General features: G+C 49.9%; 1 protein-coding gene across 6 annotated transcripts in view; it reads left to right on the forward strand.

The window, feature by feature from the left end:
• Positions 1 to 26,203, forward strand: part of SYNPO (synaptopodin) — a 55,082-nt gene that overhangs the window by 9,126 nt on the left and 19,753 nt on the right. For 3 of the 6 annotated variants that reach the window (XR_008375270.1, XM_053567156.1, XM_053567155.1), the window contains exons 2-3: positions 1,927 to 1,985; positions 6,935 to 7,588. Coding sequence is in view for 2 of the 6 variants with exons in the window: in XM_053567156.1 (XP_053423131.1) it covers positions 7,195 to 7,588 (394 nt within the window). In the remaining 4 variants the exon portion in view is untranslated. Of the gene's footprint in view, positions 1 to 1,926; positions 1,986 to 6,934; positions 7,589 to 12,125; positions 12,182 to 13,030; positions 13,558 to 15,790; positions 15,905 to 26,203 lie in introns of those variants that run through there. The other 3 variants (XM_053567160.1, XM_053567157.1, XM_053567158.1) reach the window with 3 other exon arrangements.

Genomic DNA, 26,203 nt, shown 5'->3' on the forward strand with positions numbered 1-26,203 from the left:
GCTGGCCCTGACCCTGCCACCCCCTCTGCTCACCCCTGGCTGGCCTCGGCCCTGTATTTATAACTGTGATTTCAGTCTCCCCAGTTTCTCTGAAGCTGGTTCCCTAGCCCACGTATTTATAAACCAGCAGGGCAGAAATAGAAATGACAAGCAGGGGACTTGGCTGATGCTGTGAGCAGGCTGGATTCAGCAAGTCCATTTGAAATGAGCTCGAGTTCCACAGCATCCTAGGTCCACAGGCAATCCAGAGCTGGAAGAGCACTTGGAGACCCCAAACCCAGCTCTGTGATCGTGTGAGTCACTGGGGCCCAAGAGCAGAGGGTTGTGGCCAGGGTCTCAGAGTGTGTGGCAGATCCAGGGCCAGAATGAACAGCTCTTTGCTCTTTGTGAAACGGCCTCTCCCCAGACCCTCAGGAAACCTCCAGTGACCATCCCAGACCCCACACACCGCTGTCAGCTCCCACTGAAGTCATTTTCCTGTTCTAGCACCCCAGGCAGAGACACACCCTCCTTAAGCCTCCCTATCCCCATCTGTTAATTGCCACAGTAATAGGTGCTGGCCTCATAATGTCATTGTGAGGAGGAAACAAGATCATAATGTATCCTGTGTACAATCACAGGGCCTGGCACATATTAAATGTTCAACGAATGGTAGCCATTGTTTTAATTTTGTTCTCAGACACCACGTCACAAAAAAAATAGTGATAATGACAATAGCTGCATCTTTTTTAGCACGTATACTGGTTACTTTATTTAATCTTCACAACCATCATGTGATATCATTATAATTATCCCCAGACTCATTGTATATCATATGTTTTACATTGAGGAGATATCAATTTAATGATGTTAGGAAAGAATGTTCTCAAAAAATAATATGTAAAATCATATTTTTAATATAAGGGTAACAAAAAATACACAGTTCTATATGGCAGACATATTCATAGTGGAATAGGAAGGTTCTAACATAGAGAACAATTGGATAATCAGAATATTAGCATAAGAAATGTATCTCTCAGGGATTTGCAGGGCTTATGTTTGCCACTAATGTTGATTTTATGTTTTTTATAATTGCATATGAGAATGTAACATAATAGTGAACTTGAAATACGTAAGCCGTATGTGGCATCTGTCAAGGTTTTTCATATTAATACTACTGTTTTAATTTATCTTAATGACATACAGCACTCCCTGGCCCCCTTTCTGGCTTATTTTTCCATTATATTTAGCATCATCTGACATACTTTCTTATTTATTTATTATCTGTCCACCCCAACTAACATGTGAGCTTCACGTGGGCAGAGTTTCTTTCGCTTTTGTTCACTGTGTTCCGCCAGCACTTAAAATAGTGATGGCAGTAGCAGGCGTTCAGTGAACACGTGTTGAGTGAACAAATGAATAAATTAATGACTGGGTCTCCATTCTACCAAAAGGGCACCTGAAATTCAGTATGATGAAATGACTTGTCCAAAGTTACCCAGCTATTATGAGGCTGAACCCAAGACTACCCAGTGTGCCCAGCTGGGAGTTCTTCCCAGCCCCTCACCACTGCCTGGTATCAAGGGGTGGTTTCCTGCTGCTCCCAGAGCCCCTCTCAGCTCCACCCCATGCCCATCCAATACTGGGCCCTTTAGCCCCAGGAGGTGGACAGGAATGGAAGGGAGGAGAGAAGTAGGGAGGAAGGAGAAGAGGCCAGGCATCCAGGTTGGTGATGCTGAGGCAGGAGGAAGGAGGCCAGGATTTGTTGGTCTGTCCTACAGTGCTAGAGGAGAGGGTTGGCATATGAAACCACAGTGTACATCCCCCTGGGACTGACTCTGCCGCTGGAAAACAGTGGGATTGGGCCAGCCCAGAGAGGATTCAGGTGTAGCATCAATTTTGGCCGCTTCCCCTCCTACCAACCACTCTGCCCATGTTCTTTTTCAGCTGGGAAAACTGAGACCCTGTTGTAAAAGGAAGTGATTCTTTCAAGAATTCATATCAAGGTAACTGAAAATTCACTGGTTCTGGGGGTTGGGAGGGCTTAGGATTCCCTCTGCCTTTGGTACCATGAAGAAGGAACCCTTTACCTTGACTTCCCTCCTCTCCTGGGGAGAAAAATACTAAGGCAGGAATGTATTCCTAGATCAGATTCTTGAGGACAACAGAAGCTCTCTTCCTAGTGGCAGGGGAACTCAGATCTGGGCAGACCAGACATTACCCCCACCTTACCCTAGTGCTTTGAGTGCCCCCAGATAGGGGTAGGGTGAGCAGGTGCACCCTGAGCCATCTGCACCCCAGGGTCGCTTCATTTTGCCCGTAGGCTATATATAGATAGTCCCTTTTTCACTTCCCATTCATCTTTTCACTTGATAAATAAATATTGAGTGCCTTCAATGTGCCAGGCAATGTACCAAACATTGGTGAGAATTTCCTCCCTCCCCTCCCTTCCATCTCCTTCCATCTTCCCATCTCTTTCTCTCATTCATTCATCATTTCATTCATTTATTCAGCAACCACTTAAATTACTGAGATAGTACAGCCTTATGATAAGAGTGATATTTGGAACTAGACCATCAGGATATGAACCCTGACTCAGCCACCTACTAGCCATGTGAGCTTGGCAGGTCACGAAAGCTTGATTTCCTTATCTGCAGAATGGGGATAATAATAGCACTTTCCTTGTAGGGTTGTGATGAAGATCAAATGAGTTGATGCTTGCTGAGTGTCTGGAATAGCACCTGTCATAATCATCACTTCATAAACATTAGCCATTATCATTGTTATTATTTTATGTGCTTGGCACTATGCCCATTGCTAAGGCAATTGCTCCAAAATGCTTCCCTCACAGGGACCCTGCGTACCAGTTCTTATTTCAGTCTCCTGCCTTTGGCTCTGGCTTTGCTGCTGCCAGCCCCAACCACAAAGCTGGGCCTTGTGGTGGTTTTCCCCAATCCTGTAGGACTGAACAGTGTCTCTTCAGCCAGCAGCAGAGAGTCAAGGCAAAACAAAAAACAAACAAAAAACTGTCACAATCTTTTCACCTAGTCTTAGCTCCCTTAGCTCTTCTAACATGCCCTGGCCTCAGCCCATCCAAACCTGTGTGGTTCTTCACATCCATCCTCAGTGGGCTTGCCCTCTTGCCTTCATTGGGCCTTGATGGATCATCAGCCCAGGAAGCTCTCCTTCATGCCCCTCAATCATGAGGTCTGCCTTTTAATCCACATCTGCAATGTTGCTTTATTCTGTGAGCAGTGGGGTGCCATGGAATGCTCTTGAGCAGTTGAGCAACACATTCAGACCCCATGCAGGATAGAGACAAGAAGAAACTGTAGGTGGGAAGGCCAGGTAGGAAGACTTCTTCCAGAAGGGCCTTTGGAGGAATGAGGGTCTAGTCTTCTTGTACTATATATCCCCTTTCAGCCTACTTTAGTCTTCCACTGTTTAATCATATCTTGTGATTTTCCCGCATGACACAGAGAGTCAATGGGAAAGTCAAAACAAGGACCCCAGCCCTGCCCCCTGCAATGTACCTGCCCATGCCCCAATGCTCAGAGCCACCCCTCACTCCCTTTACATCCCACTAAGCCATGAGGTAGGCCCTTTTGGCCTGCGAGGACACCACAGATAATGAGGAATCAGACCGAGGTTGGACTGTGCTTGAGCTGTGTCTTGTGCTCTCTGAAGCTTGTGTGCACCAGCCAGTTGAGGCCCTGAATGCCAGGCTCACCAAGCCCCTGCAGGAGCTCAGCAGGGGAGCCGCACACAGTAGTGCTTTCTTGTTCTCTGCTGGGTGAAGGAATGAGCCTATATTTTCTCTATTAATCCCTACAAACAACCCTGGGAAGCAGGTCCTGTTTTAAGCCTTGTTTTGTAGACAGTGAAACTGAAGCTCAGAAATAAGAGGCTTGTCCAGGGTTAGGCAGCCCTGGGGAGGTGGAGTCAGAATTTGAACCCAGATCCAATTCCTAAGCCAGTGGCCTTTCCCATCCACATAGAGAGCAGCAGAAATTTGGGAGGGTCCCAAGGCCACATTCCCTGGGCACAGACTCCAGCAGTCTCAATTCATATCCTGCTTTGTCATTCACCACCCATGTGACTCTGGATATGGTGGTCACCGCTATGTGCCTCAGTTTCCCTATGTATAGACTGTACTCACACCACTGCCTCTCAGGAGTGTGAGGAAAATGGCTCATACCAGCCATTAGCAGGTGCTCAGAGTGGGGCAGCTGCCAATTTTGTTGTGGGTCCTGAGACCCATAGCTCCCAGGCAGGGGTGGGTGCTCTGGGGCTCAGGCCTGCACTGGGCCCACTCCAGCCCCCCACTGGGTTGGGAGTCCTCCTCCCTTCTTGGAAGGGAGCCTCGAATCAGGGTGCTGCTGCCAACCCCTCCCTCCTGGCTTGGCAACGTGAAGATAACGCCGGCCAAAAATATTTGTGTGGGTGGCGGAAAGTTAACTTTTCCGCCTCTCTCTTCTTTCCTGGAAACCGTGGCCACCGTCAAATACAGCAAAACAGAAGCAGGGATAGAGCGGGGTGAGGCCTCTGCAGGGACTCAGAGGAGCCCTGCCCCCTCCCCATGCCCACTCATCTGCCTCTGGCCATCTGGCTCTGTGAGGGTGGGCTGGGTGGGGGCTGGTTTCAAGTGCTTAGAATCATGGGTCCTTCAACGCCAGAGCTGGATGGCCCCTCCAGCATCATCTAGTTCAGTCCTGCTATTGTGCCCTTGGGTAACTGACCCCAGAAAGCATCTACCCAAGGTCACACAGCTCTATTCTATGAGCCAGAATTCTACTGGCTTTTCATGAGGTTCTAAGATTCTTTGAAACTCAAATGGCAGAAATCTGGCAGCAGCCAGTGAGTGAGAAAGCACCAGAGGAAGAATGAGGGCATGGAGCCATCTCCCATTTCTCTGTGTCATGGTCAAGGTGCTAGAGCTAGGATAGAGTCCCAGCCCCATCACTCACTAGCTGTGTGACTTAGGCAAGAAGTCACTTCAGGTGACTCCTATCTGAACCTCAATTTCCTCCCCTCTGAAATGGGATAGTAACAAGGTACTGTTCTCATAGGATGGTTGTGAGAATTTTCTGTGATAACCTGAGTGAGTAACCCAGGGTGCAAAAAGTACTCAAAATTGTGAGCTCCTATTCTTTCCCCCGGGACAGAAAGTGGGCTGCTTTTTCCTGATTTTTCTGCTGCTGAAGCTGACATAACAGGTGCCAGTTTATCTTTCTTCCCCTGATTGCCGTTTGCCTTTCCCCTGGTTGGCTCTGATTTGCTCTAGGGCCTGGTAATATGCTTATCTCTCAGCCGCCTACTACACTGTCCTGGCACAGCCCCAATCAGAAGCCAAGGCCTTGACCAGCCTGCTGCGGTGGGGGATGCCTGACCCCTGCTTAGCGGCAGAGGCATGACCATGGCAGCTGAGGTCAGTCTAGTCCCTGAGGTCACTCGTGTCTACAGACTTTCATAATGTTCAGGATTCTTGCTGCCCATGGGAAGTCACTGTGTGTGTGTGTATGTAGTGGGGCGGCTACTTCTCTCCCCATTTTGCAATAGGACAAATGAGATTAAGAGAGTTCACACTTGCCTGAGTTCACACAGCTAAGCACCGGTGGAATACAGTCTTTAAGTAAGATCCGTTAATTCCAGGGTTTCCTCACAACTGTAATTGGCCATCAGCTCTGTTTTAAGTGCTACCTGCCCACTCTGGGGGATCTCATCCACCCTCACCCTATGCCTCCACAAATGATTTTCAAACCTTTGTGCCCTGCTGGAACTCTCCCCTGTTCTCCAGGCCCCCAGTGGAACTGCTCACTGCTCATGTCCCCCGGAAATCCAAAACCTTACTCATCTCCTTGATCCATTGAACACCTGCTTCTTCCCATTTATCCCTGATCTCTATTAACAAAATCACTCTGTCACCAGAACTAGGAACCTGGGCTGCATCTGAGACTCCTCCCTCTCCCTCAACACCCACTCTCCATCTGCCTCCAAGCCCAGCCAATTCTCCCACCCAAGTCTCTCTCCCATGCAGCCCCTCCTCACGATCCCTTGTAGGAAGCCTTATCCCTTCTCTCCTTGATCATCATCCATCTTAACATTTATAAATAATCCTCCTATTATTATTTTTGTTCTTGTTATCATTAACAGCTCTCCCACCAGATTTTAAGGCTTTATGAGCCAGCACCATCATCTCTATTCCCCACTGTGTCCCCAGTACTTTTTATGGAATCTGAAACATAATAATAAGAGCTTAAGAAATGTTTGTGGAATGAAAGAATAGTCAACATCTATTAAGTTACGGCTTAGAAACTATGTTAAGTCCTCTGCATGCATTTTCTCATGTTATCCTCTAGACAACACAAAGTGGGAGATATTATAACATAATACCCATTTTACTGATGGGGAAGTGGAGGTTCAGAGAGGTCATGTGGTTAGAGCTGGGATTATAATTCAAAGCCTGGGCACAGAAGCACACTTCTGCACCTCCTTGTTAGGTGTACGGCTCCTCACGGGGCCCTGCCCCAGTCTTCCATCCTCTGTCTGCTCCACCATTCCTATGATTCCATGAAAGAATTCTTTTTAGCGGGTGCCTGGATAAGTATTTTTAAATAACTAAATGTTTATTTAATGCGCATTAGGAGGAAAATAACTTAGCACAATATGCCTGTGGTTTTCCTGCTTAAGTTAAGTTGAAAGTAATAGAAGTTATTTAAAGTTGACTAAAGGAAAAATATTAAGTAAATAAAGTTTCAGATAGCATAAGGATGTGGTGAAATTCTGGGATGTTGAATGACTGAAGCTTAGGAAATACTTCCCGGTGGAAGTGTGGGACCTGCACCCTAAACCCCAGACAGTTCTCAGAGTCACCTGAGGGTGGGCAGGTCTCAGAAATTCAGCCTGGAACACCCAGTGAGCTGTCTTGTGTGCTGTTTCCTCTCTCCCTGTACAGGTAGATCACCCCTAAGGGGCCTCACACATTGAGTTGGGTTAAAAAGAAGGGATTGGAAGTCCACTACTCCACCCAGCCCCAGAAGGACTTACCTTGCCCCTCAGACAGACTTTACCTCAACTTTGTGAATCAGCAGAAGAAGGCAAAGCTGCAGAGAGCCAGAGGAGACCCCCAAGAGGAGCAGAGACCAGCGTCACACGGATTGCCCTGGCCCAGGCCCAGGAGCCATCTTCTCCACATCACTGAGGAGAGGCAGCACCATGCTGGGCCCTCACCTGCCACCTCCACCCCTCGGGCCCAGCGAAGGGAAGCCTGATCCCTGTGCCTTCCAGATCCCCGACGGGAGCTACAGGTGTCTGGCTCTGGAGGCTGAGGAGAGCAGCAGTGAGGAGGGTCAGCAAGGAGAGGCAGGGGACCTGGAAGATGATGAGGTGGTCAGCAAGAGTGGAGACAACTCTGCCTGCAGAGCCACGCAAGTGGTACCACAGTTGCCCGGAGCCCTGGACCTCCAGCCACCCAGCTGTTCCAGGGGGCAACAAGGCAGGCTGCAGCATGATGACAGGGCCGGCCGGGACTGGGATATGGTGAAGGCCCAGCAGGTGACAACAACCAGACCCAGCTCTGGCCCTGGGCCCAAGATAGCTCAGAAACCAGGTAAGCTTGTCTCTTTTACCTGGATTGCCGAGTCACATGGGATCCCACAGGTCCTTAATGGGGGAGCTCCTGACCACAGTTTCCCATGATACATCATAAGCCATCACAGTCCCACGAGCATGCCCAGATTAATAGCTGCAGAGAGAGAAGAGTGGCTGTGGGTGAAGTGCAGCTCCAGCTGTACCACGTCTAACCCCATGCCTGCCAAAGAGGGCACGTGAGACCGCAGTGAGACAAAGCCACTTCATATTGCTTGGTTAAAAAAAAAAAAAAGTCTATCGCTCCTCTGCTCTGTAATCACTAGTGGTAACATGCCTGTGGAGTCTCGAGCAACTGATGGGCAGGACCTCCTCATTAAATATATTGAGTGCTGGATACTTGGAGGTGCTGGGGAGGCAGCACTGCGGGGGACAAAATGGATATGGTCACTGATCTCATAGAGCTTATGAGGGAGTCACTGAAGCCTTTGATCTAGTCTGACTACCTAGTTTTACAGGTGGGGAAACTGAGATCCAGAGTGAGGAAGAGACTGCTCAGCGTCACTCAGCAGATTAGTGTCTGAGCTGAGCCCACATTCCTCACCCAGGCCTTGGTTTTCCATCTGTTAGAAATAAAGGCAGGGGCGGCGCCTGTGGCTCAGTGAGCAGGGCAACGGCCCCATATGCCGAGGGTGGCGGGTTCAAACCCAGCCCCGGCCAAACTGCAACAAAAAAATAGCCGGGTGTTGTGGCGGGCGCCTGTAGTCCCAGCTACTCGGGAGGCTGAGGCAGGAGAATCGCCTAAGCCCAGGAGTTGGAGGTTGCTGTGAGCTGTGTGATGCCACGGCACTCTACGGAGGGCAATAAAGTGAAACTCTGTCTCTACAAAAAAAAAAGAAAAGAAGAAAAAAAAAAAAAAAAAAAAAAGAAAAGAAATAACAAAGGCAGAACCCATGCCACCTGGGCTGCAGTGAGATCCAATGACAGCATGTGGGGAGAGCTAGGAAGGAAGAATGATGATAATTTTCTCGCAGGCGGCTGGAGTCTGCAGAGTAGGGCGGGACAGGGAAGCCCACACTGAATCACCTCCACCGCCAGGCCCATGGAAACGCTGAAGTGGGTCCAGATGGGGAGGACGTGAGCCCAGCCACGCTCGGCTCAGGCAGGAGCTGCTGCCAGTAGATCCCGGGGGTGCAGTGCGTGCGGGGGACAGAGTCCTGGGAGGACTTGTGCGTCAGGAAACTGAAGGAACACTTCATTTCTCTGCAGGCGTCGCTGACGCCCAGCTGGCATCTCACCAGCTTTCTGCCCACTCTTCTGTCTGAAATAATTCTCTTCAGGCTCTGATCACCCCCCATGGCCACTATCTGCCCTCCTCCCCCCGCTTTGGTCACAGAGGGCACTGGGTGGGAACAAGGAGGGACATTCAATGCTTTGGGGCAGGAAGAAGGACTCAGAGAGGCCCAGCAGTCTTGAATTTGGCAGTGGGCCCTCACCCCAGGGTAAACCCAAATCCAGGTCTCTTAGGGCCTGAAGCCCCTTAGAGCCTGAAGCCCCTTCCCCTTTCACCGACTGAGGCTGGGGGTCAGGACACACAGATGCTGGTTCTGGACCTCAATGCTGACTAGCCAAATTCTAGCAAATTCTTTTCCCTTGATGAGGTTCAGTTTCCTCATCTACGAAAATAAAATAAAAACTTGAGCCCTATCTACCTCGGAGAGCTTTGTGAAGTTGTAATGACTAGATGTGGCAGTGGTTTGGAAATTTTAGAGTAATCTAGGTAAATATGTAAGGGATGTTTCTAATTTAATGAGATGTAATGAATTAAATTAATTTAATTTAAATTGATTGTCATCCATTCACCAATACAACTGCTGCTATTTGTTAAGCCCTTGTGCGCTAAGACCACTGTGCTAAGAGCTGTGCACTTTCTAGTTCATTTAATCTTATCGTAATTTCCATGAGGGAATACTTTTATTATCTCCATTATACAGATGGGAAGATTGAGGCTCGGAAAATATAAATGACTTGTCCAAGACGCATGGCTTACAAGCTGCTAAGTTAAGATGCAATCACAGGTTTTTGAATATGGGGCTTGTGCTCTTAGTCACAATTCTCTTCTGGAGTTATAAGGGTTAAGTGTTGTCTGGGGACACCCTGGAGTGAAAGAGAAATTGGATGGAGAGGAGAGATGGGACTATCTTTAATGAACCTTGTTGGCAGGTATTTTGGTAGAATCTCACTCTAGTTATTGTACTATAGCCTTCAAAGCAGGCATTATTCTCCCCATTTTATAGATGAGGCAATTGAGGCTCAGAGATTTAAGTCTCCTGCCCAAGGTCACACAGTCAGTGCCAAAGCTGAAACTATGATCATATTCTTTTTCTATTGAACAGTCTGGTTCATTCCTTTCTTCAACATCCAGCCAATTGGCCATTCAGTTCTTGTGTGAACATTTTTAGAGACAGAGAGGTCAGGAGTGACCTCAGAAGGATGGAATGGACAGGGAAGACTTCTTGGAGATGGAGGGAAGAAGGAAGCTGTGTCCTCCGGGAACATCAAAATCTGGGTGGTCTTGGGTCAGAGCCCACATTGGCCTTTCTACTCCTCTGAGAAAGGGAGTAACTGGAGTCCTTTCTTTCTGCCTGGAGATCCAGAGGGAAGAAGCCTGTGGGCTGCCAGGTTATTAGTGGATTAGGGCTTCCTTTTAAAGCTTCCTCCCATTATGCCAGGGGATTATAAGCATCTTTAGACAATTACACCGTCCTTCAGCAATTATACCTGCCTCTCTTGGAGGCTCCTTGGCTGTTTTAAGTATGGGCCATGGCATCTTCTGCCTTGGGCACTGAAGAGGCCTTTATTGGGGGGCAGTGGGTAACAGTGCCATTTCTTTAAGGCCTGAGTACCAGCCAAGCAGGGCAAGGGGAGGGCTGGGGTACAGAGAGATGAGGTGGTCAGCAGCCTCAGCTCCGGTGTCCTGCCATCAGCTGCTGCCAACCTGGGAAGATATATGTGGGAAGAAAATGTCATGTAATGCTCATGATCAGGCCTCAGGCAGCACTAGTTGACCCACAGCTTACAAGAGAGCTCCATACCATGGCCATGTCCATAAAGTCTTAGCTGGTCATAACTGTCAGGGCTCATTGAGATTATTCTGCAGATGGAGACTCTGAAGCCCAGAGACAACAAACAACCTCTCTAAAGTCACCCAGTAAGCTGATGGCAAACCTAGGGCTAGAATTCAGGACTTCTATATACCAGTTCACCTGCCAGGTACTGTATTAAGTACTTGGCATGGATTACTTCATTTCACCCACTAAACAACCCTGTGAAGTCCACACTTTTCTTATCTTTGTTTTCCAGATGAGGAAACTAAGGCATAAGGAGTTTAAGTGAATTGTCAAAGTCTCACAGTCTGTGGGTAGAGGAGATTTGAACCCCAGGAGGTCTAGGCCCATGCTTTTAATCATCCTCTCTACTGCCTCGTCTCCATGGCGACAATGCAGCAGACTGTGTTCTTCCACCCACCTGGGGCTGGAAAAGGTTATTCAGGCTCTGGGAGTTAGTAGAAGATTCTGCCACACCGTACTCTCTCCCCTTCAGATGAACTCAGGGATCTGGGACCCACAACTGATCTGGCCCCTCCTTTGCTGGTAGCCATTTGTTATTGGAGGTCAGAGGTGTCTAGAGTATTTAGAGGCCTTTCCGTTTCTAGTGGTTATGCTTCTGAGCCTCTGGTTGAGGATGGGATGTGGGTCTGTGTTGTCAGATGGGCCCTGGTCATGTCTGTCTTGTTGAAGCAGAGGAACCCATGCCCATGTTAAGAGCTGGCAGTGGTCCCTGGGCCCAGGACAAGGCCCCGGCTCCTCAGGCCATGGGTGAGAGGACAGACAGAGCAGGAGGCTGGGTGGGAGGCTGCCCACTGCCTCTCCCCGTCCGCCAGTCTGCAGTGACCATGACAAGAGAGTAATGGTGAGGAGCATCACTCAGATGTTCCCATATACATCACTGTGCACTCACATGTATACACTTTCACCTACATGCATACACATAGACGTAGACACATGTTGTATAGACGCCACGTTCTTATGGGAACATGTATGCACTCATATATATGTATACTTGTGAATGCCCTCAGACACTCAGACATCTATGCATGGGATACGTACTGTCACACACCCTCCCAAAGGCCCCCTCTCCCAGGCATGCCTGTTAGACATGACACATGTCTCAGATTTGCTTACAGAGCTACAATTCCACACCAAAACACACAAGCAGACATGTGCACTCTTTCTCATACAAGCACACTTATTCCCTCCCATAGATACATGTTAAAAGCATGTTCTTTTTCCATTCTCTCTTGCTACACACCTACACTTTGAAATCTCTCTTGTTTTCACACATTCTCTCCTACAGGCATATCCACTCTTGCATGCCCCCTGTCACACACCTACGTACAGATTGAACCACTTTCTCTCTTTCTTCTCTCCATCTTTCTCTTTCATACCTCCCACACAGTAATCCTGGCCTCTCTTTCTCTCTTCCTCTCACCCACACAGTTTCCTGGTTTCCCACAGGCTGGGCTGCAGCTACTTCCCAGCACATCATTCTCAGGGTAAGCAATGCCCTGCCTGGTGCCAACGGCCAGGACCCCCTCCTGAGTCCCTTCCCCAGCACCATAGGACAAGAGCAACCACAAGGTCAGAGAAATTCTCCGAAGTTCATGAATCCAGGTAGAGGGATGGGAGCTGCTAGGATGCCTTGTCCCCTCTGTCACTTGACTTCTTGCACTCAGAATCTGCCCACGGGGGATAAGGAGTGTCCTAAGCCCAGGCAATCTGTAGGTCTGTGTAAGGCCTGTAGGGCTTACCCTGACACATTTCTGACTTCCTTCAGCAAAGATCTAAACACAGAACTCTTGATACAGAAGACAGATGAAAGTGGAACCACCCTGATGGAAGGGGTGAGGAACCCAGGGGAACTTGGGTGAAAACCCAGGCCAGCATATTTCCATGTGTGGCTGGGGCTGTGGAGGGTACTTGGCATCAGTCCTGTCCCAAGCCTACCATCTGCCCTATGGGAGGGGGTGCTGGGATGTGGGAATCTGGACTTTTAACAGCATCCCCAGGAGACTGGTGCACACTGACCTTTGCCATTGGGCTGTGCTGTGCTCCCTCTGCATGGCATTTTAGTTCAGTGAAAAGCACACGGCACTTGCTGCTGACCCACAGCAGCCAGGGGATGGCAGCAGGCTGGGGGGGGGGGGCGGTAACCCCCTTTGGCCCCCATTTGCTTAAGTCCTACCAAGTGAGTCAGTTATTCTAGTTACTGGGACTAAAAAATGGGGTGAAAATGGGCCTGAGAGGGTACTGCATCCCAATCTGTAAAGAAAGAGGAATGGGTGTGGGGTAGGAGGTGGTGTCAATTATGGGGATAGAATCACAAAGACAGATTTAAAGGGGGTAGTGTGAAGAACAGAGAAAAAAGAGGGAAACAAGATAGACCGGGAGACACAAAGAAACTGGGTGAGAAAGAAGACAGAAGGATTTAGGGACAGATCGTCGGACCTAGAGATACACAAAATGATAAGGCTTCGGAGAGACAGACAACCAGCCAGCAGAAAGGGAGGCACTGTGGCGAGAGGAAAGAGGGAAAGAGGAGGGCCGGCTTAGAGACAGGAGACAGAGCGGGCGGAGGGGGCAGCGCACCCCCGGGGCTGGGCGGGGCGGCAGGGGCGGCGCTAGGGCCCCGGGGAGTAGGCGGCAGGAGCGCGGCTGGCCCGCCCGCCTGCCCCGCGCTCCCGGCTCCGGGTCCCGGGTCCTGGAGCAGCCCGCCAGGCAGTGGCGGAGGCGGCAGCGGCGAGGAGAGGGCGTCGGGCGCGGAGCCGATGCCTGGCGCGGGGCGGGGGTGACCGGGATCTCTGACCGACGCGGCCAGGTGTGTCGAGGCGGCGGCGCCCGGGAGCTGGGGGACCGCGCGCAGCCTTTGGAGGTGAGTGAGGGGCGCTGGGCTAACCCGGGTGAGGCCACTGCGCGAGCCTCGCCCCTTCCCACCTGCTCTGTTTGTGGCGCCGCCCAGGAGGAGGTGGCACATCTGGGCTCCAGTCCCCGCTTGCAGGGTGACCTTGGCCAAGTCGCGTCTATGTTCTGGGCCTCAGTTTCTCCATCTGTGGGTAGGGGAGCTGAAGGGATCTCGAGGCTGTCGAGCCACTCGGGAGCGGGAGGACGCCCCGACACCGGGAAGCTACTCTCCCGGGCTGCGCTGGGGCTCCGGCCCTGCGCGCCTCTCCCCGCAAGCGCGCTGGGGGCCAAGGTAGCCCGGGGTTCACGAGTGGGCGGCAGTCGTGGGTCTGTGCCCCGCAGCTCGCTTGAGAATAGTCGGGCCTGCTTGACCCAGGAAAACGGCAGGTTGGGCTCTGCCCAGGGTTGACCAACGCGGGCGCTGGTAGAGGCGGCGGGAACAGCGTGTGCTGGGTCCTCGCCCCCGCTTCCCGCGGGCGGGGCGACCGGGTTCGTGTGTGGGGTGTCTGGCTGTGCAGTCGGGGCAAGCAAGACCCACAGAACTGTCACACCGCAATACAACCTGGCCCAACCCCCACCTGGGGAAATCAAGGCCTTTCCCTAACGCCTTTGCCTTAGGGAGAGGGGCAACTGTCCTAAGGGCTTCCCATCACAGCACGCCTGCTGTTTCCCTCTTTGCCAAGGTGAGCAGAGGGCCCCTAGAGGTAAGGTGAGTGGAGGGTGGGGCTCCTTACTAGTCACTACACTGTGGAATTAGGAGGGTCCATCCAGACACTGGGGAAAGAGTGTCCTTTCCTCCCCTGGCACACCCCAAGTTAATACTGCCCCCCACACACGGTGTTTGATGTCCAGACTGTGTAGAAGGAACAAGAGCTGAGTAGGAAGCAGCATGCGCTGGTTCCTCACTCCTCACCCTATCCCGAGTGGCAGGTGGCACTGCAATCAACCAACCAACTTGCTGTGTGATCTTGCTCTTTCTCTCTGTGGCTGCCACTGAGGGAGTTAGCAGGGTGGCCCCTGAGGAGGCAACTGCCTTGGAAATAGCAGTGCTGGGGCTAGTAGGGTTGGAAAGTGAGAGAAGAGATTGGATGCAGATAGGATTGGGGGACTAGGCTGCACTGGGACAAGGAATTGGAAATCTTGCCAGTGCCAGCTTGCCCTGTCACCAAACCCAGGCCTGGCCCCATCCCATGTTGGGGGTCACAGCCACAAATGGAAGCTGATGATGTGCTCCCCCCACTACTTAACCATATTACATGAGACCTCTCGAGCAAGTTGAAAATATCCCCTGTCCACCTCTGTGTCCATATGAGATCTTGGATTGTTTTTGGTCCTTAGTTCCTCCATCAGTACCAAGGGGACAGACTAGTTTCACTCTAGTTTAACATTCAGAGATCTCCCCCTAGGCAATTTTTGCTGCTGCTATGCCTGAATTGCACCCCCACTTTTCAGGCCTGCCACCTCTTTTCAAATCATAGGACAGCTTCCTCCCACCCCCCAACTAGCACCTAAACCAGTCTGTGGGTGGCCTCAGCATTTACATAGTTAAAATAAGGCTTTAATTCCTTCCCTTCTAGTCAGCTGTTGCCCTTATCCACTCCTCTTACCTCCAAGGTACAAAACCCCCCAAACTTGTAGCATTCAGGTGCCTGGTCCTGGCTGCTCCCTGGCCTCCAGTCAGCATTTTATTCTATCTCCAAAGTTAGATTTGAGGAGACTGAGACCAACGAGGGGAAGAGATTTGCACAGGATGATTCTGCAGGTAGAAGGCAGGAGAGCCCTTCTCCTTGGGAAAGAGCAACTTCTTGATAAATGGAAGGGGGCAAGTAGCCAGCCAGCTCTGGAGCATCTGGAGAGAGGGAAGGAGCGTGGGAGCCTCCTTGCATCTCCTCTTCACCCCTAGTCATGCCCCATCTCCAGGTTGACATGTGTCTCTCTGAGCCCATTTCACAGCTCTAGGAGGTGGGCTGGGCAGGGATTAGTGTTCTCTCTTCACCTGCTAGGGCTGTCTTCCCACAAGGCTGAACACACCTCCAGGCCTGGGTCCTGGCCTGGGAGGCACCTTTTCTTCCAGGGCAGCTCCCAGGCTTCCAGACATGAGCTCATCAGAACTGCTGGTGCCAGGAAGGGAGGGACTGAGGGGAAGCAGGCAGTGCTGCCCAGATAGGGGGACTAGAGGCAAGGTCCTACAGGCTCTGTCCCCCACTGTAGTGAGGAGGCAGGGGCAAGATAGACCAGCTGAGGGTCAACTGAGAAGGCCAGTGCCCTGTGCTGCAGTTCCAACCTCTGCCACCTACTCACTTGCTATGTGACATTGGGTAAGTCCCTTGCCCTCTATGGACCTTAGTGTCCCTGGCTAGCAATGGGGTGGGGTGAGCAATTAGATACTGGGGTTACAGTAGTGAACAAGACAGGTCCCTCCTTGAAGGAGATTGGGGAGATAGGCAGAAAAAAGAAAGCAAATAAATCATCAAGGTAGTTTCAGATAGGCAAAAGTGCCATGAAAAAAAAATAAGTCATGCTGTTAAGATGGGAGCAATTGGAGAAACAACTCTGGATTGGGGTGGCGAGCGAAGGAAGGCCTCTCTTAGGAAGAGGTTTTGGAGCAGAGGCCTGAACGTTATTTAAGGGAGTGCTCAAGGCTTCCTGGAGGAGGCATATCTGTAACATGGGCCTAGAGGAATGAGAGGGATTTGGTTGAAGGTGGCGTGTTCTAAACTAGGGGGGCTGAGGGTGGGCATATCCCATGGGGCTGAGGGTGGGCATATCCCATGGGGTGTCTAACTGCACACACACAAGAGCTCCACCTGAGATCTGGTGAAAGGGGTAGTTGGGCCTGCCTGTGGAGAGGCTCTGCTGAGTTAGCCTGGTGTATGTGTGAGCTCAGCGTCCTTTGTGCACTGTCCCTGGACACTGGGGCTCAATTGCTACCCAATGTGGCCAGAGGAGGAGTCAATATGGAAACAGCCTCCAGGCCCTGTTATTCCAGAGGCTTACAGAAGCCCTCTGTCCAGAATGAAATCTTTACCAACTGGCTGCTGCCTGAAATTCCACCATCCTAGCTTCATCTTTTCCACTTGGTGAGGCAGGATAGTATAGTCCTATGCAGACCCTGCCCTATCCTACCGTGCACAGCCTCCCAGGGCTGCTGTGGGTGGAGCAAAATTCTGCCTACTCCTGACTTTTTGCAGGAATGCCTCCTGTGTGGCTAATACACAGATTCTGTGCTTGGACCCCTGACTTCACTTCCTGGCTAGCTAGCTGGGAGATCTTAAGTATGTTATGTAACCTCTCTGGGCTTTTGTTTCCTCCTCTGTAAAACAGAAACAATAATAGACACTATCCAGTACTGCTATTCCAAAAATTAAATGAGATGATACATGCTTAAAAAATACTATTAATATTTATTAATAGTATCATCATGTTTTGATCTCTGTGAATAACAAGCCCTTAATAGCTAGGCTCTCATTCTATACTTACTTGTATGTCAGTGTAAATTACTTCTTGACATTTGGCCAGGAACAGGTTTTAATGGTGGAACAATGGGCATACACGCACTGTGGGAATAGGCCTGGACTGAGCCTCAGGAATAGAGGCTTGAACCTCCAGTCTTCACTGAAAACTGCTGATCTCAGCAAGTTGTTTGCTTTCTCTAGGCCCACAGGCTTCAGTTCTGACTGCTCTGAAATGGGCTAGTAAGGATCTGGGAGGGGTGCAAAAGAGCTCAGTAGACACCAGAAACATGGCGTCAGCAGGAGGGGCTGACATTGTGCTATCAAAGGTCAAGGAAGGGGCAGGCTGGATGAGCCCCTCAGACACGAAAGTGGCTGACCTGAGACACTTGCATCCGATCCTACAGAATAAATTTTCTTGGAGTCTGAGAGTGCTAAATAGACAAAAGCCACCATTCTCGAAAAACATAATAGTTGTTTACTGTTACTTACCATGTGCCATGAGTGTTCTAAATTCTTTATGTGTCAACAACCATGAGGTAAGTACTGTTATTATCACCATTTTACAGATGGGGAAACTGAGGCACAGAGCTTGGTTAGGTGAGCTCCTAAAGTCACACAGCTGGTAAAGTGGCCAGATTCAAACCCAGGCAGTCTGGCCCCCAAACTACATGCTTAACTGTACATCTTTCCCATATAGATGGGATGCCGGGGGCTCAGAGAGGCTAAGGCACTTGTCCAGGGACACACAGTATTTCTCCTTGATCCTTATTATCCCTGTCTCTTGGGTCCTGGAAGGAGAAGCCCTTCCATGGGGTCGAAGGTTTGGGGCTCTGAGGTCGGCCCTTAGACAAGCTCAGCCTCTTTTCTTGCCTTCCCTCATTCCCCTGAGAGTAGGTCAGGTAGCAAGTGTGCCTGTGGGCACTGTGGGTATGGGAGGTGCTGCCAGGACCTGACAAGTGGGTGTTGGTAGTGTCATGTAGCTTGAGTGGGTCCCAAGTGCCTGAGATATAACAGACTCCCATGTACTCTGGCACACTCCTATCATTGTACAGTTGGGGGAAACAGTCTGGAGACCAGGTCAAGGTCCCACAGGCAGGTGGAAGCCCTTTATCCCTGGGCCTCTTGTTCTGCCTCCCAGGCTGCTTTGTCCTTGTAGGCTCCATGGGGAAATGGGATGTTGGGGACCCTCCTGTTAATTCCAAGGTGGCCCTGGCCTTAGCCAGGATATGAGACCTGATACAGGGACTTTTGGGAGGGCACACAGAGTTGGGGGATGGGGAAGGTACTGATTAAAAAATAGACTGTCACGCGCATGGAGAGCAAGCCTGCCATTGCCCAGCTAAGCCTGTTGGCTCCCTCATGCCCAGCTGCCAGGCCCCACTCAGGTCTCCTGCTGAGGGCTCCACCTACCCCACACTGGCTCTGGGCCTGAGGCTGAATGCTTCCAGCCACCCTCATCTCTCCCTCCTCCATCCCTGCCCAGCCTCCAGGCAGATGGTGCTCTCACTGAGCTTGGGTGGGCCTGAAGCTCAGCTGTTGGCTTTAAGCTGTGCCAGGGGGGTCTGGCATCAGCATACACTGGCTGTGTGGCCTTCAGTGAGGCCCTTTCCCTGTCTGGGCTTCAAACATTGACAGAGGAATGCTATCAGTTAATGTTCTTCACAGCTTTTAAGCCTTTTCCAGATTTCTTTCTCATTTAGACCTGACAAACAGTGCTAGAGACCCCATTTAGAGAGGTGACATGAACTACAAGGGCCACTCAGCTGGGGAGTAGAAGAGTAGAGGCCTAGACCCAGATAATCTTACAAATCCCAGTCCTGTACCACCCTGGGCGAGCAAGGTCACATGGAATCACGGAGGCAGAAGGCTTTGCAGGAGTGAAGTGAGCAGTGTTTTATTCATTTGTTCTTTTACTCAGCCAGCATAGCCCCAGCTATGACCTAGGCATGGGGGCTTGGACACAGTCAAGGTTCCTGTTCAGTGGGGCAGGACAGACAGATGTTAAAATAAAACTGATGGAATTAAAAATCTGATGAGATCCTGGAGGAGGGGTAGAGGGTGCCGTGGAGGGACGGCACAGTTGGGGGAAACAGTTTGGAGACCAGGTCAAGGTCCCACAGGCAGGAGGAAGCCCTTTATCCCTGGGCCTCATGTGCTGCCTCCCAGGCTACTTTGTCCTTGTAGGACCCTCCTGTTAATTCCAACGTGGCCCTGGCCGTGGAGGAGGGAAAGTGGCCTCTGAGAGGCCAGAAGGCCTCCAAGACCTGTGAGCAAAGCCAAAGGATGAGCGTGGTGAGAAAGGCACAGCTAAGGGTAGTGAAGAAAGGGTTCTAGAAGAAGCTAGTGCATAGACCCTGAGCTGAGGAGTGCCTGGCATGGTGTCTGAGCACAAGAAGGGCCAGGGAGGGTGAAGCACCACGAGGGAACCAGTGGGGTTGTGGGGCTGTGGGGATAGTATAGTGGTGCAGGGCCTGGAGCCCACCAAGGGGTTTGAGGCAGATCCTAAGAAGGAAGAGCACCACCTCTCTCTGGTCTGAGAGGCTGGTCTTGTCTCCCTTCTTTTCTTCTTTCCCTGTTGATGCCAGTGCTATCAACAGGCCCCTCCACACTCCTCCAGCCACTTCATGGGATGAATGAATGCAGAGTCCTCTCCCTGGATCTTGTTTACATCTTTTTTCTTTTTTTTTTTTTTTTCTGAAATTTTTTGTATTTTTCTTTTACTCTTTTTCTTTTCTTCATTTTTTCTTATTTGCATCATAATGGCCATCTGCTACATCCACCCAGCAGATGCAGGTTGATGAGGGCACATTCTTGGGCAGAAAGCTGCAGTCACTCAAGCTGGTACTTCTGTCCAGGTGAATTCTTATTTCCTCTTACTCCTGTGCAGTCGGTAGATCTTAGAAGTTTAGCTTTTTTTTGGCTGAAGGAAGGCCTATACCTGGACCTATTCCCACTGCTTGTTCCCTGTGCCACTCCAGTCACAAAAGCTCTCTGGGGCCAAAGCCCTGGGATGGCAGTCAAGTGGCTTGTGTCCTGAGACCAGTTCAGCTCTATGGTTTTGGGCACATTCCTTTTCCTCTCTGGGCCTCATCTTCCTCATCTGTATAACAGGGAAATACTCTAGTTTTTCTGTACTCAGTATGACTGCTGCATACTGTATCAGCAGCACTCAAAAGTTTGTTAGAAATGCAGAATCTCAGGTCCCACCTTTGATTCCCGAACCTCCTGAATCAAAATGCACATTAACAACATCCTTGAGTAATTTCCATGTACTAAAGTACATAGAAGCACGGTTCTAGGGCAGCCATTTTTAAACTTAAAAAAAAAAAGAAGAGAATCTATAGAATCTTCTTTCCTCTCCAAAGTTTTATATTAAAAAAAAAAACACACATAAGAGGGTGCCCACCAATTCTGTTTATTCATCTCATGAGCAGGGAGGGGAAGAAGAGGGGAAGGGCAAGTTAGAAGTGCAGGCTTCATTAGGATGGGGGTCAGAAGGGAGGAGGAAAAGATAAAACGGCCTGGTGGTAGGGGAATGCCATCTTTCCCGGCCTCTCCTTTACCCCTTGACGACTTCTGATCAGGTGGTCTTTTTTTTTTTTTTTTTTTTTGAGACAGAGTCTCACTTTATGGCCCTGCGTAGAGTACCGTGGCCTCACACAGCTCACAGCAACCTCCAACTCCTGGGCTTAAGCGATTCTCTTGCCTCAGCCCCCCGAGTAGCTGGGACTACAGGCGCCCGCCACAACGTGATCAGGTGGTCTTTAAGAGCCCTTTCCACTCTGACCTCCAGGGTCTTCCTTCTTCCCAGTCTGGAAAGGTGGATGTGAAGGGAGGGTGCTTAACAGTCCTCAGCCCAGTGACGTCTTTCCCTGCTTGTCCCCACCTTGGTGCTCTGCCCTCTTCTCTTTGGAATCCCTGAAAGGGTAGCTGGTGCTATTCTTAGCATGACACGGTGGTGAGAAGGGAACATACTGGTGTATTATTTATGCCTTCTGGTCAACAGGATTACACCCAGGGTTCCTGGAACATGCCCCTCCAAGCACGGCCTTTATCACAACCATGGCAGGCAGTCCACTTTGTGCAGATGGGAGGGCAACTTCCCAGGACCCAGAACCCATCCCACGTGGTCCTGATTGTCCCAGCTCAGGACCCCTAACCCTCAAACTGGGAAAGGGATCATGACATACAATGGTCGGTTAGGACTAGTAGAGAGCTGCTTCAGCCATATCATTTCATTCCTTCATTTGTTCTGCACATATTTACAGAGCAGGTGTTAACATGCAGTAGGTGTGGGTGCACAGATGGATGAAACAGGGTCCCTGCCTTCCAGGAGCTCACACTTTAGCCAGAGAGTTAATGTGCAGTAGCATTATGTGCCAGGCATTTGTATGAGTGACAGTTGATCCCCCAATCTCCCAGCAGGGTAGGAATTTAGAGACCATTTTGGAGGAGGAAATGGAGGCTCAGCATATACAAATAAGCTTTGCTAAGGGTCATCATAGCTCATAAGCAGATTAGACTCAGATTGGCCAGAACAAAACAACCATTTTATTTATTTATTTGTTTCTTTCCTCTTCTTCCTTCACTGCAAATATGACCATTTTAGATTATTCCAGGCATTTTCCTTATGTATTAATTTGTAAGCTTATTTATGGGCTCAGTGAGTAGGGTGCTGGCCACGTACACCAAGGCTGGTGGGTTTAAGCCTGCCCCGGGCCTCCTGAACAACAATGACAACTGCAACCAAAAAATAGCAGGGTGTTGTGGCGGGCACCTGTAGTCCCAGGTACTTGGGAGGCTGAGGCAAGAGAATCACTTAAGCCCAAGAGTTTGAGGTTGCTGTGATCTGTGAGGCCATGGCACTCTACTGAGGGTGACATAGTGAGACTCTGTCTCAAAAAAAAAAAAAAGCTTATTTATAAAATCATGGGCCTTAAAGTTCAGTGAGTCCCCAACCTGGCTGTGCATCAGAACGCCTGAGGAAGCCTATTAAGGTGTATCTTCTACGAGCCCACAGGTATGGGGGAGAGCCTAGGAATCTGCATCCTGAGGAATTCTGATGCACCTGCAAGCTTCTAATCTGGCCCAAAGAGAAGAAACTTGCCTGAGGCCTCACATTGAACTGGACCAGGTTGAGACTAAAATCCAAGCCTCTAGCTCCAAGTCTGGTTCTTTCCTTCTTCTCTGGCGCTGCCCCTGAGACCCCTGAAGGGACCAAGCTGGAAAGGATTAAGGCCAGGCGATAAGTGAGGGTGCTGGTAGTGGTGCTAATGTGTACACTGCTGTGCTAGGCATTTCACAATGGCTTGTCCTGTTTAACTGCAGGATGGATGAAAAAGGGGCCATTCTCCATAGCAACACGATCCCTTGGGACATTTGAGCTTCAGGTGGAAGATTTTAATGTCTCCCTGGAAAAGGGAGACTATGATTGAAAAGCAGAGATACTGCAGAAGTTGAATCTGAAACCACACCATTTACCATTCTCCAGTAGCATGTACCCTCAGGACAAGAGTTGTCTGGTAACTCTGCTACCTGAAGACAGAGCAGGCTGGCAGGAGGGAGACACATCCATCCTCACAAGGTGTGTACCTGCTGCACATTCACCCGTACCTGCAGGTGTTCGGTGTGCACACATTCAGGTGTCTCTCCTGCCCCCTTTCTGGGGATATGTGCATGCCTGGGCATGCTCTGTGTATGTGGTGCAGGTTAGAAGCAACAGCGCCTCTGTGTGTGCCATATGTGCAGGGGAGGATGTGCTGCTGCCTGCCAAAGTCTGCCCAGCATTAAGAGGCTATTGAGAATGTGTGTGTGTTGCACGGGTGTGTTTGTATGTATGTGTGTGTATGCAAATGATTGCAATGCAGGAAGATCTCTGAAATCCCTAAGGTCAGAAGTAGAAGCGCCATTAAGGAATCCACTTATTTGTATGCCACCTCCACATTATGTAAACCATCCTCAAATCTGCATGAGCCTCCCCCAGGACCTTAGCACTTGGGGTTCCCTCTGCTGGCCACTTTCCCCCTAGACATGCGTAGGCCTGACTCGCTCACCTCCTTCAGTTCTTTGCTCACATGTGCTTCTCAGTGAGGACCACTTGATTAGGTCATGTTTCCCTTTGCAAGCCACTCTCCCGCTCTGTGCAGTTCATATACCTCTGGTCCTTGCTTTGTTTTTCTCTATAGCATTTATCATCTAACTTACTTGTATATGTATTATCTTGGTCCTCCACTAAAATGCAAGCAGAGATTTATTTTATTTTATGTTTTTAGACAGAGTCTCAGTAGATGCCTCGTCCTGGGTAGAGGGCTGTGAAGTCATAGCTCAAACTTTTAGGCTCAAGCTATCTATCCTCTTGCCTCAATGCTCACCACACCCCTAGCTAGTTTTTCTTTCTTTTTCTTTCTTTCTTTTCTTTTTTTTTTTGAGACGGAGTCTCACTATGTCGCCCTGGGTAGAATGTCGTGGCATCACAGCTCACCACAACCTCCAACTCTGGGGTTTAAGCGAATCTCTTCCCTCAGCCTCCCAAATAGCTGGGACTATAGGCATTTGTCACAATGCCTGGCTATTTTTTGTTGCAGTTGTCATTGTTGTTTAGCTGGCCCAAGCTGGGTTTGAACCCTCCAGCCTTGGTGTATGTGGCTGGCGCCATAACTTTGGTGTATGTGCTATGGGCCCTGAACCAAGATTTTCTATTTTTAGTAGAGATGGAGTCTCACTCTTGTTCAGGTTGGTCTCGATTTCCTGAGCTCAAGCAGTCTGCCCTCCTCAGCCTTCTAGACTGCTAGGATTATAAGTGTGAGCTACCGTGCCCAGCCCAAGCAGAGATTATTATCTATTTTTCTTCATGGCTGTGAATAGTGCCTGGCCCATAGTTGGTGTGCAATAAATACTGGCTGAATGAATGGATCCATGTACCACCTATACTTGTCTATTTTTATTTTTATTTTTTAGAGACAGAGTCTCACTTTATCGCCCTCAGTAGAGTGCTGTACTGTCACAGCTCACAGCAACCTCCAACTCCTGGGCTTAGGTGATTCTCTTGCCTCAGCCTCCCGAGTAGCTGGGACTACAGGTGCCCACCACAACACTTGGCTATTTTTTTGTTGCAGTTTGGCCGGAGCCGGGTTTGAACCCGCCATCCTCAGTATATGGGGCCGGCCCCCTACCCACTGAGCCACAGGCGCCGCCCGCACCTATACTTGTTTTTCTTTAAGTTGTCTAATTTTGTTATAAAATGTCCATTTTAGCCTCCCCTAAGCATTAATATACCTGAGATTATAGGTATGGTGTGTCTTTTAGGCTCCTTTTCCAATGCACATTTGAAATTTACGTAATTATTAAGATTTTAAATATCAGGGTAGCACGTTAAATACTTTTTGCTTCCCCTAGAGCTGAAGAGATGTCACACTTTGGGAATCAATGGTCCAGTCCAATAGCTCCTTTGAACTGATGAACAAACTGAGGCCCAAATCGAGTCAGTGATTAGCTCAATGTCTCACCCAAGTGGTGATCCGACAGACCCTGGAACCCAATTTCCTGACCTCCAGTCTTCTTTTCTTTTATAGTTTGAGGGAAAAGGTATGGCAGGGCTGGATGATTCAGCCTGTCCTCTGGCAGGAGACTCCTCTTACTGGAGGGTGGGGAACCAGATGTGCCTGGTAAGTGGTGGCAGGGGTGGGGGCATGGCAGAGTCAGCAGACTTTAGCACCCCAGAGCCATGAGGCTCTCCTCTGAAGAGCCCTGTGGTTCAAACACAGTTCTTGCTATGCAGCTAGAGATGACACTGGGATCCCTGTGCAGAGAGGATGCTAGGGATAAGTGGAGATGGGCTTGGGCTGTGCCTGTTATGAGCAGAAGAGAGACCAGACCCAGAGAGGGCAGGTGGAGAAAGGGAGAGAGACAGCTCCAGCCAATAGAGTTATGCAGAGGTGGGTTTGTAGAAAAGTCTGCAGTTAAAACTCCCCTCAGGTGTGACAGTACTCTTTATCCTTTGTAAATCATTTCTGCATCTCATTTGCTTAGCTGGTATTACCATCTCAGTTTTACTGATGAGGAAGTTGAGACTTAGAGAGGTGAAGGGATTTTCTAAAGGTAGCCCACCAAGTTGAATGGGGTGCCTGCCTGAGCACCTCTGATTGGATTAGTAAAAGAGAGCCATGGTGTGGGAGCAGGCAGACAGCGTTGGAAACCCACAGTCTGCTCACTGGCCAGATAAGCTTGGACAATCACAAAACCTTTTTGAGCCTCAGTTTTCTCATCTGTATAATGGGAATACCTATCACTCAATTATAAGGATAAAATAAAACACACAATAAAAATGATGATACTTAAACTGAATGCCTTACACATAAGACATGCTTAGTAAGCAACAACTTGAGTAATGAAAATGAGCACATTGGCCCCTGACAAGTTTGTCCACAATAACCACTTGCCCTGACTGGGGGATTCCAGCACCTTCTTAGGCAGACGTGAGCAAACCTGAAACTCAGAGAGGGTTATCACCACGTGGAGAACCCATGAGGGCCTGGCGGCAGTTCTGTCTATTCCAGAGCCCCGGGCTGGAGCTGAAGCCTCTTGGGGAGAACGGTGAGTAATGAAGTTCTTCCCAGGATGGGGTGCTCCGGCTGGCTCTGCTGTTTACCCCAGGCTCTGTGACTCCAGTGTGGCTTGGGCCGTCATTATCATTCCTCCCGTGTTTTTTCTCCCCAGTTATTTATTTTTCTGTGAGGAAAGAATGTGGGGAATTTACCACAGGGTGCTGGCCTTCACTTTCAGTGGCCTCTGCTGTAAGAAGGAAGCAGCCGAGACAGATGGCAGAGAAGGCGGAGGGTCTGGGCTGGCTCTGTAGCCCAAGCAGTGGGGCAGTTATGTAACCCAACCAGAGGCCCAGGGCAGATACCACAGTGTTCCTGGTCTCTGGGCATGAGCCTTGCAATGTACATTAACTCCCGTGGAACAGTGCCTGGCTCACCCCATTCACCCCCAGCCCCTGGGTAAGCCCAGTGGGTATGTTCTTCTTTTAAAGGTTCCTTTCTCTCCAGCTGGTCTGGATTTGGGATATGGGGTGGGTAGAAGTTGGAGTGGACATTACCTCGAGCCTTCTGGCCTCTGCTAAGCTGTCCTCATTGCTTGAATGACTCTTTATCTCCATCTTTC

This window comes from Nycticebus coucang, chromosome 17 (assembly GCF_027406575.1).
Source record: "Nycticebus coucang isolate mNycCou1 chromosome 17, mNycCou1.pri, whole genome shotgun sequence".
Classification (NCBI taxonomy): domain Eukaryota; kingdom Metazoa; phylum Chordata; class Mammalia; order Primates; family Lorisidae; genus Nycticebus; species Nycticebus coucang.